The sequence below is a fragment of the Epinephelus lanceolatus genome, chromosome 2 (assembly GCF_041903045.1).
Source record: "Epinephelus lanceolatus isolate andai-2023 chromosome 2, ASM4190304v1, whole genome shotgun sequence".
NCBI lineage: Eukaryota > Metazoa > Chordata > Actinopteri > Perciformes > Serranidae > Epinephelus > Epinephelus lanceolatus.
Window position 1 is genome coordinate 31,923,630 of NC_135735.1, and position 20,981 is coordinate 31,944,610.

Genomic DNA, 20,981 nt, shown 5'->3' on the forward strand with positions numbered 1-20,981 from the left:
TGCTCTTCAGGATTTTCCCTACTTATGGATTATAAGTGTTTTTATGTTTATGTCTAGTATGAAAAGTTTATTACTGTAAGCTTTTTGTGCCAGACACTGGGGGGAGTTAACTGAAACTGGATCTACCTGAGCACACATACAAACATTAGATACACACTTAAGAGCAAACACTCCCACATGTGCACACCCCACAACCCCACCCACACACACCACAAACAGATAAATGGGATCAGGGGCCTCTGTGGCCCGTGAATCATGCACAGAGGCCCACAGTGGCCAAAGGTCAAGGTCTTTATGAGGAGGCGAAAGCCCCTTGCTGTGAAACAGAAGAATGTAATGTACTGTTTGCGCCCTCCTTTTATCTTTTGTTTCTCTCTCTCAGGTCAGAGATGAACTGAGCAATTACAAGATATTTCAGGAAGGAAAAAGCTTTATCCATCCACAGGGATGATGGTTGTTCTGGCAGCAGGGTGTCGTTTTGGTATCAGTCTGGAGCAGTCTAAAATTTGAGGCAGTGGCTGGTGTGAAGTTATAGACACAGCTGCCCTCGGTTGGTAATTAGAGCTCATGTCAATTTATCTGTTTCACAGAGAGGCTGGACATCAGTCTTCCTCTGATCACTCATGTTGTCAGTAAACCTCCTGGACCCAGAAACAAGTAACTGAAAAGTGAACTCCTTTATGTGGCTAGTGTTAATTTAGTGTTCTCTTGGACAGCATGTTTGCGTGTTGATAATTTAGGGTGTGCAACTCCCTTTGTGTTCCAAAAGAAAGTGTACCCAGTTGTAGTTCTGCCTGCATGGTCCTACCTTTGAAAGATGGGGAGGCATAGAGAGAGTCTGGAAAAATAACTTCACCACAAGGTGTTTCTGCAGCCTACGCAGATGATGTCATCATTGTGGCTGACAGTTAGGAGCAGGGTCTGCAGATGGTGGCTGTGGTTCTGAAGTCCCCAAGGCAGGACTCAGAGCCAACCCCTAAAAAGTGTGTAATTGGGCGGGGGGAGAGTCAGTGTCTGGGGAACCTCTTGGCCCAAAGGCAGGTGCGCCCCCAGCTAGATAAGTCCACTGCCATTAACACCTGCCTGAGGCCCAGACTTAAAACTAATGTGAGGTGGTTGATATGTCTGGTGGTGCTTCATTCTCAGCTTCTTGGTACTGACCAGTCTCTTCAGTCCAGATCAGTGGACATAGCAGAGCCAGCAGGCATTTAAGTAAACTGGTGACCACAGCTAACTTCTCTCCCCTGTTTTGTCTGTTAACATGTAACAGACCAACACATTCTCACACCCAACTTGTCAAATGCCGACGCATAGCCAGTGGTCCCACACATCAAACTATGACTCTTTGGTAAGCCTCCTGCGTCTGTTTTGGATCGTCAGGATGGTGTGTCAATTTAACTTTGTTACATCCATTGTGACATTTCAAAATAAACTTCCATTATCACAGGAAATTTAAAGTTTCTGCTGGGAAAATCAAATCAGTGTCTTTTCATAGGCAACAAAAGCACATGGCTAGGTTTAGAAAAAAAACAACATTATGGTTTGGCTTCAAATAATGATGCATTCCATTTCCACAGGGAAATTAGAATTTCTGAGTTCCTTGCCCGGACCTCAAAATTTAAGATGTCTGCTCTGCACATCAACAGTAATTAAAGATGCTGTCTTATTTTCTCTCATTAAAACAGTCATACACACAGTACTGTCCAATTTCTATCTGTGGATATGTTGCTTTGGTGTTTGTACATGCAAAAAGCAGCATAATGTGTGGTTAGCAACCGATATTGCTAACAATGGCTAACCCGGCTAGAATTGGTTGCTAACAACATCTTGTTTTTTTGACTTGTTGTACTGGAGCACAATTAGTTCAGGTGTGATGTCACTCTCAGTCGACATCTGAGGTAAATAGAGCGCAGCATCAGTACGTTTGTTTGAAATACATCACTAGTGTAGTATGCTATACATATTAGCATTCTATGATTTTATTAAAACTCACCTGACTTTGGGTTTTACACAGAAAACAAACAGCCCTCCCCCGGCTATTAGTCTAGTTTGGAGTTTATTTGACCCATTCATTTCAACTCTGACCTACTCTATGCAGACTTTCTTGCTTTTTCTACTATGGCAGTTACCTGGAGCATCAAAAAATGATGCTACCTAGTGTCATCTCATAATACCGCTAAAGGGTGCCTTGTCGGTATCTGACACTGACAGCCATTGACCAAGCATCAGTATTTGGCGAGTTGGGAGTGAGGCTGTGTTGGACAGACAGAGTGTTGGGAGATTTTTTGTCCCGCTCACTCCTAGGAAACAATAACAATGTTTTCAATGCTCATGGCTTTAATGACAATTGAGAGATTTATTGGTAAATCAGCCACTGTGTTCCTTGCTCAAGCTCACTCTAAAGAGGCTTCACAGAGGCTGAAGGTAACACAGCTACACTGATGTCCCATCCACATCCTCTGTTTATCATGCATCAGGGAAGGGATGAGCTGTATTCAGTTTAGTCCACCCTGCTTTTATATTAAAGCATATGTTCTTTAACCCAGCATTATACTGTGTACTGTAGCTATGGTAGAAATCCTCTGCATGTCTACATACAGTATAATTCGCATTAATTCCACAGGAATTAAACAAAAAAACTTCTCCAGAGGGGCTGAGCACAAGATAAGCAAGCATGCAAAGAGGAACTTTGACAATAGCAACATATGTAGGTACAGATGTTCACATGAGAAGAGATTCAATTAATCATTAAGTCACTCCACATGTCACTGCCTCAACTAAACAAGGTCCAACGTATCTGAGCCAGAACTACTATACATTCCTGTGTGCGTGCATGTATGTGAGTGTGTGTGCATGTGTGTGTCCCTGTTTGTGTGTCAGGGCTGATTGCTCTTGACTTCATTAATCTCTGCAGTGTGGTTATGATTAGCTCTCTGAGGCATGCCAGAGGACATCTGACACACACACACACACACACACACACATGCTCACACACTCACTGTCAGATCTGGCCACCTCTCTCTCACGGTCCAACCAATTAGCTGGGAGCAAAGAGAAATAGACGAGCTCCTGTGGTGGCAGGACATATATATATATATATACACACACACACACACACACACACACGCAGGCATGCTATAGGTTTGTTATACTTCACACAGAAGTAGGAAGTGTGTGTGTGCTCAGAAAAAAAAAACTGAGAAAGAGGATGATGTTGAAGAAACAGAGACAAGAAGAAGGAGACGATTGTGCAAAAAGTAAAAAACAAAATAAACAAACGTGTGGACGACAAATGCGAACCAAAGACAGCGAGCACAAGACAGACGCAAATCAGAATAAGAGAGCAAGACATGAGTGTAATAGTGAACTGGTTTGGGCAGATGAAAAGAACAAGTGAAGTGTAAGTGCTAAAGTGCTACAGAGAGGGAGAAGACAGAGAATCCTCAGATGCATGCCTACACCCTGCCACGATCAGAGTATGCACTGGATGATTTATTTTCCCTCTCCAATATTGAGTCCCTGGAAGGAAAAAAAAAATCTACATTCCATTAAACTACTGAGGGTTTTATTTTGAAAGGGAAATGTGATTGTGGGTGTGGATATGTCGGGGTAAAAGAACGGCCATCAGATGTGGCAATCACGCAACTAAAAATGTCTCCCCTTATCTTAACTCTCTCCCTCTCCTCTTTGATTCCTGCTCTGTGTTCTTTTCCCCTCCTTTGTGTTAAAAGTATAATGACTGTGATGAAAAAAAAAAGCTAGCAAATAAGAGAAACTTATGAGAAACTCTCGCAGCCACATCATTCACTAAGGCTTTGTTTCTGACACATGCTGTGCCTGTAATTATTCAGATTAGTGTAGAAGGGCAGTTTGTCTGCCATTTGAAATGCACTCTGTATTATAGGCTTGACGTATACGTTTCTAAATTTTCCATACATTTGAAAGTAAAGTGCAATAACCTTTTTACTTTTATTTATTTCTGTTGGCACCTTGTTTATTGTTGTTGTGTATTTTATGTGACTTTTTGTGCTTATGTGTTTTTTGTGAGCAAATGGATACAAGAATTTCCACCACAGGGATGAATAAAGTATCAATCTATCTATCTATCTTAAGACCCTTTCTACATCACTGTAACTCTAATTAACATTAGATATAGTTTTAATAAGTCTGACATACTTTGCAGTTAAAAAAAAAAAAAAAAAATAGTTGGATAGCTAATACACATTTGAAGAATTTTCTCAGTCCGAGTTAAGTTGCAGCCCAATGATAGTAAACAAATGGAAGAGATTTAATTTTTGATGATTTATATTTTTGGATAACAACATTTAGATTTTGTCAGACCCAACTGAATGTCGCAATTCTGGCCCTGACGGTCTGCACAGAAACAAGCTGCCATATGAATCTGTGTGTGTGTGCAAGTGTGTGTCAACACAGGCAGCAAAATGACAAATTGTTAAAAAAAAGAATGAGATGAGTAATGATGGAACAATAATGCCACATGTGTACTGTAGCCCGTGTGTGTGTGTGTGTGTGTGTATGCGTGTGTGTGTGGTGATGAATCTCTCATTGTGACAGTGGGGCCGGCAGCAGCGAATGTCCTTCTGGGTGGGACATACACACACACACACACACACACACACACACTAGCATACACACACTGAGACACGCATACACAGATGGAAACGACCACACTAATGGATCACCCCTGTCTGTACGCAATCCGCCACAAATAATGATGAACCACCCCTGCATTAAACTATTTTACACAATGCTCAATTCATTACTTCTCCCTCTCTCTCTGCCTCTCTCTGTGGGTATAGGTGAGCTAATAAAGGTATGATATTTCTGCTCTACCGGCACAATCATAGTTTTTATCCATTAGTGGGATATTAGGATTGGGAATGAGGAAAGGTGGGAGGGAGGGGATGGGATGGAGAGGGGAAGAGATGGCTTCAAATTGGTTTAAAAGCATTGCCGCTGTAAAAAGTAACAGCAGCCCCAGGTAGCAAATATTAAGGAGCGATTTGCATAGTTTTGCTAAGAAGACCAGGGCCAGCCTCAGGCCTTTTCAGGTCCTAGGTGAGCCTCTGGTTTGAGGGCCCCCCTCTGCATTTTCAATCACACACAGATGACATCAGCTCAAACTCGAAGTGTTTTAATCACTTTTTGGAGTTAGCCGTGTGCATGTGATTGGGAATTTTAATTATCTCGATGACAAAAACTGGGGAAATAAGGCCTAAGGTGAATTACTGTGAATTATCCCATAAAGAAGATTCAATAAAGGTCTGATGAAAATGAGTTTAGGAAAGGCTAAACTCATTTTGGAGAATCAAACATTTTGTTACCCTCTTTTGTATTCGTCCTTGTCTTAAAGTCTAAAATGAACATTTAGTTTATCTGATGATTCACATATATTTAACTTTAGTGGGCCTTGGGACAGGTTTCTCACTGTGACCTTCCAAAAAAACTTTCCTATTGAGAATATGTGCACCAAGGGAGAATACATAACAAAATAAGTGTTCTTTTAATTTTTTTTTTTTCTAATTAGCTCTTTTCCCTATTTAAAAATATATCCATAGCTTAAATAAAAGTATTTAGTTATTGAATTGAATACCCCAAGATAAAAAGAAAGCCCCTACAGCCCAGACAGTGTTTGTATCTTCACTGACTTGGGACAGATTCTTTGCAAACATGTGGCTTTTTCCTTGCTCTCTGATGAGTTGGTCTGGACTGAAATATCTCACCATCATCCATCATGCAATCATATATCTGAATGTTCTCTGATTCTCAGACAAATTTTAATCATGAATCTTTTCTCAGCTATGTATTTAATTTGTTTTGTTATTTTCTATGTAATTTACTTAATTATTTAAACTGTATAGACTATTTGACCAGCAAAAACACACAATTCAACACATTAATTTGGTTTATCAGTAAAATATTGTTAATACATTCACTGCCATTTCTTTGTTTTACACAAAATCCTGGTTTCTAGTGCCACATGAAAAGTGCTGCTAAAAATATGACAGTGGTGATTTGATAAAAGCTGATAAAAAAAACTCCTTTTTTGGTCTCAAATATATTTTCCAGCTTCACTTTGCTCAGTGTGGGCGAGAGGAGAAGAAAGAGTCATTATGGATTTCAATTAAGTGATCCCTGGGCAGAGAGGGATGCGTCAGAGTGGGGGAATTAATGTGCTGCGGACAGATGTTTAATAATAATGGCCGAACTGGTCCTGCCGAGAAACACACATTCCATCCGCCGCACCCCACTGTGACTGTAGGAGCACACATGCACAGACACACACACACACACACACAGAGTCAGGCCCACATACACAGACACTCACATATAATTACTCATACACTGACACACACAATAATGATTCATACACATGCGCTGTGCAGAGTAATGTGTGACAGTCTCACACACACACGTTCACCCACAGACACTGGTATCACCACTGACATGTGTGTGTGCGTGTCTGCGTGTGTGTCTTTATGACCAGAGCTGGCCACAGCGCATATGGCCCTCATTTAGGAACAATGGGCATGGAGAATGACTGGTTGGATGAGCTTCCTGACTGTGAGAGGTGACTGGAGGCATGTTAAATGACATGCCCCGTATGGAGAGATGGAGCAGGAGAGAAAGAGAGAGGGAGAGAGTGAGGGTATACATGGGTAATCCTGGATAGGGAATCATTGCCTCGCTGAGCAGCAAAAATGTTTTGATTGAGAAGGAACAGAGGATAGGGAAGGAAAAAAGGGAAGCATAGAAGAGGAGCGAGCAGGTGAAAGTACAGAGGAAGAGATAAGAAACAGGGGAAGCTGATGGAAGAGTGTATTTCCAGAGTAGAGGGATATAGAGAGAATGATGGTCTGGCTGGGTCTAGAAGTGGGTCATTAGACAGTGTGTAAACAGCATGTCTTTTTATGAAGTGCTCTCACTCTCCTTTTTTGTGTCGTTCTCTCACAGATACACTCCTGGTGACACCTAATCAGTGTTGTGGCAGGACGAATGGCTTCCAGCCGTCCTTACAGTCTCGTCAAAAACAACACTTCCCTAAAAATCTCTCTGTCTCTCTCACTCACACACGCCGCTCATACCGTCTTGTCACAACAACATTTCTCTGGTAATTACCAGGGTGGCCGCCCTCCTGCCGCCCCTCGATGGATGGGCTGAGCCACCATGGGTTCGCCCCTCCAGCCATAACTCTACCTAGGACATCTGCCTACTGCTCTTCACCACTGTGGTGGCCCTCAGACAGCAAATTGGCCTGAGAGAAAGACAGAGAGACAGAAAAAGATACTTAAACAAGCACAGTGTCCTGCTCACAGAGAGGCAGGAATGCTGGTGCAGACATGAAAGAGCGTGGAGACAGATACACACACGCTCATTCACTTTCACTATTTGTCTGTCTCTGAGGAGTAATTTATAATACAGACAGTCTTTTCCTCTGACCATTGACCAGACAGATGTCTTTCCTCACGCAGATACACAAGCGCACACACACACACACACACACACACACACACACACACACACACACACCCTGCTGAGGTGATCATTTTGACAGGTGAATATGGCTGAAGAGGAATGGAGGAGTGATGAGGAGGGGAAATAAGCAAGGAAGAGTGGGGAGAAATGAACAGATAACTGTATGATGAAGGGTGATAACGTCAGGAAAGGATGGGAATGGATGGAAGGATGGATGAAGAAGTGAGGCAGCTAACAGATCAATACTCAGATCCACAATCTGCATCCACAGAGCAGGCATTTTTAAAATGTTGCTTCTGGGATATTTTTTCCCCCCCTGTTATTTTATTATTTACACCATATTTCTGCTTCAGCACAGTGGATAAGATGGAGAGAGTGGATGGCAGGTTAATATCTAAACTAGTGAGGACACCAGAGTCTGTCTTTAGTTTTGGTGTTTACAATTTATTATGGTGACTGGCACATGGGTAATGGATAAGGCATTTTTCTACAAATATTATCTTGGCCTTTCTATTAAAAGATTAGAATATATAGTCCCAGCTGGCACTGTAATGTGTATTCACTATTAAACCAATGTCCTACACCATGACTGAATCACTGTTGAATTATGTTTTGATTTTGAAAGATGAACCAATGTTGATTTTGCAATGCTGTTTTACAAACTTTAAATGTTGTTTCAAAATTGTGAAAAACAACAACAACAACAACAACAACAACAGATCTTTGTGAAATTTCAGTGTTGATTATTAATCTTTTTAAAACCATCAGAATCAAACATTGTTTAAATGTTGTTTTAATGCTGAAATAACTGACATAATTTCAAAAGTTGAAAGTCGGTCATTTGCCAGCTGGGATATGCTGACCTAATTCTTAGGAATATATGTTATTATAAATTTTCTAAACTTTCTAAATTATCTATCTATCTATCTATCTATAATAAATAAGAAAATATAAATAACAGTAATAAAAGGCTGAATTTACATGTTAGGACTCCACCCTGACTGGTTACATAAAATAAGCAGGTGCCTTTTTACCTCAGCAGAATGCGGATATCCTACTTTTCAAAAGGTTATCGATAAAAGTGCCCGACTCTCTAGGTGCTTTGAACGCAACACATCTTAATCTCCACCACCTTGTGGGAAACCGTCGCGTCGTCATGACAACAAGCAAACTGTTACCAAAGTGACGTTAAACATGGCGGAACTGCTGAAAATAAGCAGTGAAGTTGAAGAGTTTAAGAAGGAATATTTCAACAGAAACAGGTATATTTCATGTTTAAGAGTAGCTTACGTTTGATTAAGATGTGAAAGATAATTACGACTGTTGTTAAATGGTTGACAATTTAAGCTACACCTGTTAACTTTAACATTACCCGGTAACGTTGTGTCAACAAAGCGTCGTGCTGTCCTCAGTTAACTTTGACAGTTAGCATGTCATGTTTGTGCTAGCTCAGCTTCAAGCGTTAGCTGTCTTTTTTGACGCTACACAAACAGCCGTTTCTCGTTACAGAAACGGAGACTTGATATTTTTGTCATGTTTTAGCAAATACGGTGCTTCAACCAATACTTTGGGTGCCATAACGAAAGCAATGAAACTCTGAAGCACCTGCGAAGCAAACAACGCACGTGACCCATATAGCACAGCAAAGTCTAGCTACGTAGGCCTACTTATAAGTGCAGATAGGAGTATTCCGTCCCTCCAGGTCCCGTACACCTCCAGGTACCTAAGGCTGGCAGGAGAGATAGTGGCCGACCCATCCCACCCTGGACACAAACTCTTTGTTACACCCTTCTCTGGCAGGAGGTTGCGGTCCATCAGCACCAAAGCCTCACCCCACAAATAGACACTAACTTTATGCCTTACATTAACACATTTGCTCTACTGTCAACTTTTGCACATCCCATGACTAACATTTTTGCAGATCCTGCACAACTGTACAGTTTTTTGGTTCTGAAACTGCTGTATTGTCCAATTTTTTTATGCTATAGTACTTTTTAAAGTGTCTTTTTTACATATTTCTATTGTTACTGTTTTATCTATTTATGTTCTGTAGTGTTGCAGTGCTTTGCCGTATTTTTATTTTCTTTCAATATATTTGTTTTATGTTCAATCTATGCACCAAAAACCAAAGCAAATTCCTTTAAGTGAAAACCTGCTTGGCAATAAACCTTATTCTGACTCTGACACTGTTATTTCCATGTGTCTGTGTACCTTAGCCAAGCCGATGAGAACAGACAGAGGGAAAACCAGGCCGCCACTCGGATTCAGAGTTGCTTCAGAGCCTGCAAGGTGCGGGCTTACCTCAGGTATGGTGTGTGTGTGTGTGTGTGTGTGTGTGTGTGTGTGTGTGTGTGGTGAGAGTGTGTTAGTCCAATGTAAATCTGTAAACCAGAGATTTTTGGTCCTCCTGTATATGCCATAGGCTAAAAAACGCACACAAGCCTTAATATTTTATATACCAATTTAAGGTTTGCCTTTTCCCTCAGGGGTTGAAAAACATTCAGGCAGGACTGTAAGAGTTAATTTCAAGGGAAACCCTGATACTAGCTCACCCTCATAATTATCCCACTTCTAGAGCTTTGCAAATGGCCTGGAGGAATAAATGTCGCTTGCACTCTATGCTCCTTTCGCACATAGAAAAATGAATGTCCCTATGTCTGTGCTTGTTCCTATACTGTGACCCCAGCACCATTCTGCAGGGTCAGCAGACAAACTTCCAGACAGTAGGTTAATTCAGATTACTTTAGTTAATTGATCAATGCGTTAAGTGGATAATTAGCAACAATTTTAGCTGCCTAAGTGCAACTCCGGGGTTGTGCTATCCCCACTACAGGCATTGATTTTCTGGGCATATGAATGGCCTTTTGGAAATTGATGGCCTCATTGGAAGCAGAGAATCGCAGTGGACTCGCATTTAGAGTATGTTTGAAGATGAATACAAATGTGCGCCGCTGACTAAAGGGGGTGAAAGGCTCATCGGACATGATTGAAAAGCCTGGAGGAGCAGAAATGTTCTGTGTGTGTGTGTGTGTGTGTGTGTGTGTGTGTGTGTGTGTGTGTCTTGAGAGCGTGTGTTTGTAAGCTTAATGTTTCCCTGACCTTTTAATTGAAGTCCTTTACAGCTGAACGTTTGCATGCAGAGAAAAAAAGCGCTGTTTCTGTTTCAGAAAAAAAACAGAGTTCACATTTTTTTTGTGATTTTAGGGAATTTTGTGATTTAATTAATTAAACTGCATAATATACAGGAATGCAGTTTTTATACCAAGCTTTTAGGATTTTTTGTTGGTTGCAGCTCCCTCATATATCCAGAGGGTTTGAACTGTTTTTGTTTTGTACTCATTTTGTAATCATTTCTGAGCATAAATAGCCTAAGTGAAAATCAAACAAAGAAATCCACAATTAAATTTCCTCCCATGTGCAGCTGAATAACTTTTTTCAGTGTGTTTCAACCACTATAAAATACATGTCCACCAATCCTCTCCCCAAATTGACTTTTTTTACAGCCATCTGCACAAGAAGGCAATCATTATACAGAAGATATGGCGGGGCTTCACAGCAAGGGCACGTTTCAGACAAATGGTGAAGGTAAGCCAGTGCCTGGAACGGGTATAGATATATTGATTATGTTATGATAGCATGCATTAGAATTCAATTGCGATATTGCTAAGTCCCTGCGTCTGACCTTAAGAAATATAATTCACTCATTACACATTGGGAAATTAGCACTTAGGAAATATGATGCAATATGATAAGGAATTTCATCTATATCACAACTCCTGGGATGTCAATAGAAAAAGTGTGGAGAGGAATAGAGAGAAGGAAAGAGTAGAGGAGTGTGTGTGTGTGTGTGTGTGTGTGTGTGTGTGTGCTTTAGTAAAACAAGGCCCCATTTTCAGCATATTGCCTCCAACTGCTTCTTAATTGAACAGATTGTTGATACCGGATCCAATACCCAGCGCTCTCACGTATAATTTTCCCCTGGATTGAGTTTTGTAAACGTATCACAACAAGCTATTTATCATGCCTGTAAATTGACTGTTTGCTAAAGCATAACTGCCAGCCGCCGTTTGGGAGGCGTTCAAGAAATGGAAAGGGGGGTGGGGGGGTGGATGGCGGGGGTGGGGTTGAGGGGTGTTGAAATAAACGATGAAGGATGTGTCACAACACACATATGGGCTAAAAGGAGGCTGTTTGGTCTCATTTGGAAACAGACGAGCACTAATTTGAATCACTCAAAATTGCCACAGTGCACTATTTTGAATTAGCCCTGAGAGATTCTCGTCTTCCTCTCTTCTTCTCTCTCTGTCGTCTTCCTCTCTCTCACTCCCGCGGACCTTATCATGTGTAATGTGACGTGCACAAAGCCTCATCTCAAAACATCAAGCTGAATTTACAACCTCCTTTCAAGTCTTTGTCTTCCTTCTGCTTCCCTCTCCTCCCTCTCTTCCTTGTCATTATTAAAAAAGACGTGTTGAGATATGAATCCCTTTTATGGCCGACTCTCCAGTTTGCTCCTGAAATGTGCCCCCAGTGGTCGGCTGCACGTTTGGTGTGCGACGGCTCGTTGAGCGCGCCGCTGAATATTCTCTGGCCTTTTGTTTGTCACTTCTGGCAGTGCTGTCATTGATTATGAAATCCAGAGGAGAGCGTTTGGCCGTCATACATCTCCATTAGCTCGCTGCTTGACTACCATAGATTTTCTTGGCCCTTGTCTGCGTTGGTGTATTAAGAGAGTACCGTTCTCCCCTTGATACAAAGTCCCACTAACCACTCTCCCTCTCTCTCTCTCTCTCTCTCTCTCTCTCTCTCTCTCTCTCTCTCTCTCTCTCTCTCTCTCTCTCTCTCCATCCCCCCGACCTCTTCTTCTCTTGTTACTCTTGTCTCCCTTGCTTTCCCTCTCTCCTTTTCTGCCCCCTTCCCTCCTCCCTCCCCTCTACAGTGGCCCTATCTGTGCTGCTTCTGTGCAATGTATTATGTATAAAGAGCTCTTTATCTTTGACGCCTGCTGTGGACAGATCAGAGGGCTGGGAGACAAGATGTAACGCCATCTTTTCCTTTGTGTTCACAGGCGGCATATTTTATCATGAAGATGAATTTCTACGAGGAGATGGCGGTCAGGGTAAATATCACCACAGTGTCTTGTTTTAGCAAATGGAGTGTCGTGGTGGGGGGACACTCTGTTTCTTTGTGTGTGCTGTGAATGGGAGGCCCCGTGAATAAGCAGCCTGTAAGCACTTCATCACACCACTTCAGAAAATGTCCATCATAGCGACTTTTCTTCTTTTCTTTTTTTCTTTTTTTCTCAATGAGTTGACATTCCTGTACAATTTGTTTTATGCATCATTTAGGCCTATTAGAATCAGGTATAATACACAATAAAGAAAAATCAGACCATTTATCCTAATGATTTCTCAACAGTTGGTCCATGTGCACCACTTATACTGAACCTTATTTTATTTATGCACAGTGCTTGGTAAGAGGCCCTGTCCTGTGAATGCTATCCCTTTATCTTTATCTCAAACCCATCAAATGTTCCCTATATCCCCCCTACTGGTACTACTGTTCAACTCATAAATCATAACACTGTGGCTGTGAGTGATGCTTTGGCACTTTTACATGAGGATATTGCACAGAAACCTTATATTTTTACAATTCCATATAGCCTCCTCTTTTGGCTAACAGTTTCACTCTGCCTAAACCATTAAAAGGATTTTATAGGCCAACAAAAAATCCACTAGTGTTTATTGAAGAGGTATGTTGCCGTCCAGCTGGACAGAGGTGGTTGCAGTATTTTCATATTAGTGGAAAAGCCTGGAAATTGAGGGCTTCAAGTTTTACACCTAATAGAAACCCAAACAAATAAAGCCGACCACCCTCTTGATTCAATAAATGTCACATAATAAGAGAGATATAGATCCAGGAGTAGTGTCTGACCCAGCTGTTTTGGGTCACAGGGTGAAAGGTTAGGGGTGATGTCACCACGTAGAAGGGAGCAGAAGATTTTGAAGTTGGAGAAAAGAGGCCTTTATTAGCCATATAAAATACCCAAAGTTTCCTAAAGGAAGCAATAGGAATTTTAATGGAAAATGAAATGTATGTGAATGTGCAGCAAAGTGACTCAGTGGTTTACAATTTAAGAAGGTACTGGGTTTGAAGCCCACAAGGGCCAAATTAGGCTTTTCTGTGCAGCATGTGCATTTTATTGTGTTTGTCCGTCTGGGTTTTCTCTGAGTGCTTTGGTTTCTCCCGCCATTAAAGACATACGTGAAGGTATTAGAAACCCTCCTACCATCGCCCTTGACAGAGGCTTTGGCCTCGGCGGTGGAGTTGTCACTGAGCATTGCACTGTCTGCTTCTAAGGATATGTCATGGGTAATGTGTAAAGTCATATTTCAGAAGGTTAGAAAGAGTAAATATTAAAAGGATATTGTGAAAGTAGACTGGATCTAGCTTCTGGTGCCACCTGTTGAAAGATGAAAGAAGCTTAGATTAACAATCTTTAAAGTATGTACCAGATGTAAAGACATTACGATTTCTTAGATTGCTTCTGTCCTGCAAAATACTGCCGTTACTGTGAGCACTAAACTGTTATCTCCTATTTTCTTCTGATTCATCGGCCTTAATATGTTCATATGTATAAAACTGAAATATAGAGACCCTGTGCAGAAATGAATGACAGATCATCTTTTACCAAATAAATATTCTGTCTGTAAATAGAGAGAAATAGGTAAAGTGAAAAAGAGGGACACAAAGGGAGAAACAATCATCTCAAAATCCCCTTGTGACACTTCCTTTGAATCAATTTCAAGTCTTTTCTTTTTTCTCTCCCCTCCTGTTGTCTTTATCACGGTGTGGTAGCTAACAGAGGATAATGTATTAGGGCCGTAATAGAAACCAGTGTTTACATGCCGCACCTCGGATTTGTATTAGATTCAACAGCATCGATTTCACTAGTCAACAAAGGTCAGCAAGAACTCAGGAGGCGGCAATTACTTTATTTAAAATTATCTATTGACTGGCAGATCAATGCTAATTCTCATTTTGCTCTTTGTTGTTTTTCCCCCATCCTCCACTCCACCTCTTCTCTCCCCTTCTCTCTTCTCATAGTGTGATTATTCTTTTACCTGCCATTGTTTTAATCTCCTAATTAGTCTGAAGGACATCCGCCCCCTTGCTTTAAAACGGTCCACTGGTGTGTGTGGGTGTGTGTGTGTGTGTGCCTAGCTATCTGCTGCCTCCACAATCAATGTGGACTGATACAGTTAAACATATGGAGCTGTGACAGCTGTCTGTCCTCCCTTGGATTGTCCCTCCATCACTGCAGCTGAAATAACTGCATGCATGGTTATACAGGGTTTGAAAAGTACCCTCCTACATGTATTAATACCAACATCTGTATCATTTTCATATGTTGATTTATGCTTTTTAAGTGCCCTCTGCAAGTTTAAGTAATAAGAAAAAGCAGTGGCAAGACTGTATTTAGACACATAACAATGTCTTTGTCTCTGTGACTTCGTATTAGACTGCTAATTTTGGGACGTTGTATATGATGGAAGAGCAAAAAAAACAAACAGTAATATGAGCATGATAGAACATACCTAACACTTTTTCTTGCCATTTGTGAGGAGCAACCCTATTTAGTGTTGGTGTTTTCTTTCATATTTGTTAAAAATTAAGCATCAAAGTTGCCATACTACAGGATTTTCTGTACCCACATTTCCTCATGTTGTTGGAAAACATCTGAAGACAACCTCTGCCATGCTTTAATCCCTCACAGATCCAGCGGAGATGGAGAGGATTCTTTGTGAGGAAGTACATTCATAACTTCTACGCACGCAAGCACTATCTGGAAGGACTTACCAGGAAAAATGAACTTGTCAGGTAAAAAAAGAAGGAAAATAAACATGGTGTAAATGAGGCTCAAGAGAGCAGACAGTTTGAATGAATGGTACATGTACTGCACAATACGACAGTTGCCTCAGTGACAAGAAATAAGCAAGGTGTGTCTTTTTGTAAAGGTGTACAATTTGAAACTTCACTGCTTCTTCTGTATTTTCCCACTTCTCTCCTCTGTCTCACTATCTGTCTCGCTGTGTTTTTGTACCATTTATGTGTTGTGGTAAAATATATTTTTGCCCAGGGACCAATACAGGACCTGTAAGGGAGTCAGCTGGTACATGTCAGTCAAGATGAATTGAATTGATTAGTGTAAAGGCAGTTGGTTAAAGGTGCACTTGTGTACCCATAACCTTAAAATGTGTGAGAGTGTGTGTGTATGCGTGTAAGAGAGGGAGAGAGAGAAAGGTGTTTGTAAGATCTGTACTTGCACAGTTGTTACCTCAGAGGAAGAGAACAGGGACAGGGGAAGAGTAAGGGAAGAGTGAAGGAATGAAAGAGACAGAGCGACGAAGAGATAGAGAGGACAGTAGAGAGAGAGAGAGAGAAGTCCTCTAAAGTGCTTGAGGCTAAAAGCGAGAGAAGTGAACGATGTGAAGAAATTAAAAATTAGCCTCTGATTTGAACCGCAGCTCGCGCATTAATAAAACATCCTGTGCTCCGGGGCTTACTGCTAGAGATACGCCATCTTTTATTTTTGACAAAAAAAACCATCACGTTTAGCTAATAGTCACATTTTTAATGTTGCTAATATATTTTACCGGAAAATATCTTTAGGCTTCAGCTAAAATTAAATGTAAATTTGTTAAAGTGCTCCTTGGATCACTGACTTTCCCCCTCACGTCCCCACCAGCGTTCCACCTTTCCTCCACACTCCTTGCCCCTTTTAGAGGTAGGGGGGAACTAGGCTGTTAAAGTCCATTAAGAGTGTTGCCACTAGTGTTATATCACACAAATAGACTTGACACAAACACACACAACTTTGTCAAGTGTTTTGACACGATTCCAGTAACAAAAAAGTAAAAATAGTAAAACTGTGCTTTTGTATAATTAGATGTGTCATGGAGAAAATTTTGTTGTAGTTTGTAATTAGATCAAAGGTTACACAGCTTGTGACTGACTTATGACTTAACATGAAACATAATATGGAAACTAACAAAATCAGCAACTAATGTTTGTCTTAACCTTCGTCAGGCTGGATCAGATTAGTTCACATATTGAAGCTCATATTAGTAACATTTGTATTTTGTGCATATGCCCCCCCCCCCCCCCCCGATAAAACATGAAAGTATCAGATGACTTATTATTATTTTGATGAAATTAAAAACATTTCCAGCCTAAATTGATGTAGAAATTGCACAAATTGTTGCATAAAAAATCACCAGCATGCAGGAAATCAAGTATTTGATGCTCAAAATTTGATGGCAGAGAACCTCCAACCCCCCGTTTCATATGTGTCCACCCCAATGTTGAAACAAAATATTGTTATACTGTCATAGACTAGACTAGAAATTAAATATAAAGGGCAGATTAGATGAGAGATAATTGGAAGTAAGGAAAATACATTCAGTGATGTGATGTCATTTTACCTTGGTTTGGTCTTACTGTGTCATTATCAACTCTGTGACATCCCCAGTCTCCTCATACACACACACACAGCCCCTCCTCCACAGTGGTTTGGGGTGTTGAGGTCACTTTCTCTCCAGTTAATCACATGTTTATTTAGTGCTGCAGGGGTCACGATCAATTAACGCCGTGCCGGCATTTATTTAAAATATCCTTTCTGTGTTAGCCACGGAGCCCTCGGATCGCACGCTGCCTGATCACTCACCCCGCAAAGGTCCGCTTTTTAATCCACCAGCATGCTCCCTCCCTCTTGTACGTCTGTCTGTCCAACCCGCTGCATAAATTATTCAAAGTTGGACTAATGGTCCCCATTTAGTGCAGGCTGATCGGCTGTGCATGGTAATGATATAGGAGTAATACATAGACTGCCGAACCTCTCTCTCTCTTCTCTCTGACTCTCTGTTTTAGTCCCTCTTTCTCTCATGACAGATCTCCCCCGCACAAAACCATCTGTGTCATTTCATTAGGTACAGCATCCAGCTAATACACGCTACTTACGCCACCCTCTTCTATCCCCTGCCCTCACTCCGCCTCTCTCCTTCAATCTCTGCCTCTCTCTTTCTCCTTCTCTTTCTCAATCTATTTTGCTCCGTATCTTTTCTCTCCCTCTCTCTGCCACCGGTTCACTGTGCTTCACTGTCCATCCTCATTCATCCTTCCTCTCCTTCTGCATAGCCTAATGAAGTCAGGACCCCGGCGCAGTCCCCACTCTGCCACAGTTTTCCTTGATACCCCAACAATTTATCACTTTGTCAGGGAGACACTTAAAGTTCCTGGGCTTTAATAAGGGCATGCAGTGGGACGATGGGGGCAATTAGGAAAGCGGAGCAAGCCCGCTTTGCATATTTACTAAATGTGCTGGTGTCATCGCTGCCGCCACCAACACGGCCTGTTGACTGCATGAATTATTCCTCTATCTGCAGTAAACAGCTGGGTAATTATTACTGCCATAATCAGATAAATAATTCTTCTGTGATGTTGCAACGACATGGCAAAATCTTTTAACTTATCCTAAAGAGAACATGGGAGAATTTATGGACTTGGTGTTGCTAGGCTGAGCAGCAGTAGTGTGTTTTTTTTAATTTCTTTTCCACTGGTGCTACGCTGTCCCTCTACTGCTCTCTACTTTTCTCCTGTCTCTCTTTATTCCAGCCTTCTTCGTTCCTCCCTTTCTTGTGTCCCTCTCAAGGACATTCATGAAAGGAGAGCTGCTATGGTGGAGAGAGTGCGGGCCTGCCTGCACGCCTGCCCTGCGATCACTCTCCACTTCTATGCGTCAGTCTTTCTTTTGCTGCTCTTTCTTTCTGATCCAGTTTGGGTGGAGACAAGTTCACTCCTTCAGTCTGATTGGATTTGTGTATTGTGTGTGTGTGTGTGTGTGTGTGTGTGTGTGTGTGTGGAAGTATAATCTGGGTTCTGTGCTCTTCCTGCTTCTTTAGGAGATTACTTTAGAGAGTAAAACAATGGGGAAAGTAAAATGTATAAAACTGTTGTTTTTTTTTTCTTTTTTTTAAATATTACAAATACTGATTGGAGATTATTCCAACAAAAAGTCATGATTTGCTTCCACATCTTTTTGCAACATCAGTTTTATCACTTTAGTGAATTAGCTAATCAATCAGTCAGTCACTTAAATGGAAACACTGTGTTATGAGGGTGTTGAACGCTCAATACATCGAACTGGTCACTGTCTAAATTGACTGGCTAACTACCCCCTCCTTGCCAGCTATTGAATCATTTAATTGGAGCAATTAAAACAGCCAATCAGGTCAAGCCTCCATTAAATATTTAGAACCTGGCCAATTAGCTGCTCTGGTGCTGGCCTGGACGACCGCAGGTGTGTCCTGCCGTCCCACAATGCCTTGCTCTCTGATATCCCATCAGCCCCTGATGCCCCATTGTGAACCAGGTAGTAAATAATGTAGGATCAAGTGAGACATTTAGCTGTACTATATTAGCCATTTAAATAAGTGAACAGTCCAGGGTGAAAATGTCAGTAAGTGTTTCAGTTATTTGAAAGTAGTTGAGGTATGCTTGATTAGCTTGTCCAACAGTTCAGCCGCTATCAAAAGTAGTCTGAAGTCAGAGTGCTCGTACTGCGTTAAACGGCATGCTAAGCACATTATAACCATCCAGTGATCATTATAATGGAGTATATGCAATAATCAAAAATACTATAATGTGCAAAATAAATACAACTGTAATTTATATATCAAATGACAATTTCATTGCACAACTGTATAAGTAACAAATGAATATTTAATGTATTGAACTGACATGATAGCACAACTGGAGCACATTAGTAGTAATACCATTGTCTTACAATTGAATGATTATCAAGTAAAATTAAACAACTTTAAATATCTTTTCCAGTAGCCAAAATGCATTAAAAAATAGCTGTATTTTCAAAAATGAGTGCCCATGTGTGCATTGAAACAGGTTTTGCTCTTTGTAATCACTCCTCCTGTTCATATTGGCCATACAGAGATAATTTCCTTATGCGTTTTCAGTGTAAAGGGTGGGGGACTAAATCCGCAGTCCTCCTTCCTTGCAAAGATGTAATGCAATATAAACTCCCTCTTTTTGTGACTGTCTACTGCAACTCGATAAAGACACACTGTCCAAAGAAACACAAAGACTGTGTTTCATACCAAAAGATGGCAACTTTGGAAGATACCCGTTTAATGTTTCCAACTCAGAATGCTTAAGTCTCATATTAGCTTCAGATAAAATAGCACTGATGGTCATTGAGATACAGTAATAGGCTTAAAGAAAAGTTTATTGAGGTGTTGTGGTAGCAGGAATATGTGTTTTTTAAATAATGTTTCCAATGATTATACACATGATATACATTTAAATTTGGCTTTCCAACCATCTTACTCAAGGGACATACAATCATGACTTTATCGGCATCTGTATTCTTGGTATATAATTAATGGTAAGTAAAATCTTGATGAAAACGTTCCACCCTAAACCGTAACAATCACGCACAGTGTACTCTCCAAATAAAAGCCAAAATACACCAAATTTGTATTTTAGTCCCTGTATAATTTCATATACAGAAGTGAAGTTACTTTGACCGAGATGATCAAGCTTATGTTTTATAAACCCGATATAACAACAATATATATAATGAATTCCAAGCCAGTGGTTTGTCTCACTGTTTCTTGCTTTCTTTCTTTCACTTTCACTCAGTCAGTTACACACACACATGCACTCTCCCTCACACACACACACGCACACACTCAGGGCACGTGCTGTGTGCCGAACAGGGCTAATGAGGGTTGTATGTTGTGGCGGCTGGTTGGGTCGACACAGATCGAGGTGCCTTCAGCCGTTACAAATCTGTTTGGCTTTTGTCCACTACACAGCAATTAATAACACTGGGGCTGGGGGCAGGGAAGCAAAGGTCACCCATTCAGCCTGACACACACACACACACACACACACTTGAGGACACAGATGTGTGGACACACATACAAGCAAAAGTGTGTGAACACATAGTATGAACATTGATACACACACACATATTGCTGATACACACACACTGATACAGTTGCACTTATATGCTGTCAACTCAGACACACACAGATATGTGAGAACAGGTCCTGACCTCCCAAAACATAGCCAGTCAGTTTTTAAGGCGTTATTAATGCATGAACGAGCAGAAATAAACACACATACTGTCAACATACACATGCACCAATTGGTTTGTGAACCAGACTGTCCCACAATAAACCAAAACTTTATATTTTACATTAATAACTAATATTCCTGTTAGCCAGATGGACAAATAGAGGCCATGTAACCTCTATGTTAACACACACACACACACACACACTCACACACACACACAAAAGCACATATAGACATACCGCCACGCATATACACACGGTTTTAAATTACTACGCTTAGTATTGCATTGCTTAAACACGCACAGACACATTTAGACTTGGTTTCAT

The 20,981-nt window shown here is 41.0% G+C and overlaps 1 protein-coding gene across 2 annotated transcripts in view; it reads left to right on the top strand.

The window, feature by feature from the left end:
• The first annotated feature begins 8,634 nt into the window (after positions 1–8,634).
• Positions 8,635–20,981, top strand: part of spata17 (spermatogenesis associated 17) — a 46,029-nt gene continuing 33,682 nt past the window's right edge. Inside the window, exons 1-5 of one of the 2 annotated variants that reach the window (XM_078160668.1) lie at positions 8,635–8,759; positions 9,714–9,786; positions 11,001–11,082; positions 12,566–12,616; positions 15,275–15,378. In XM_078160668.1, coding sequence (XP_078016794.1) covers positions 9,722–9,786; positions 11,001–11,082; positions 12,566–12,616; positions 15,275–15,378 — 302 coding nt within the window. In that variant the 5' untranslated portion in view covers positions 8,635–8,759; positions 9,714–9,721. Of the gene's footprint in view, positions 8,760–9,713; positions 9,804–11,000; positions 11,083–12,565; positions 12,617–15,274; positions 15,379–20,981 lie in introns of both variants that reach the window. The other variant, XM_078160664.1, reaches the window with a different exon arrangement.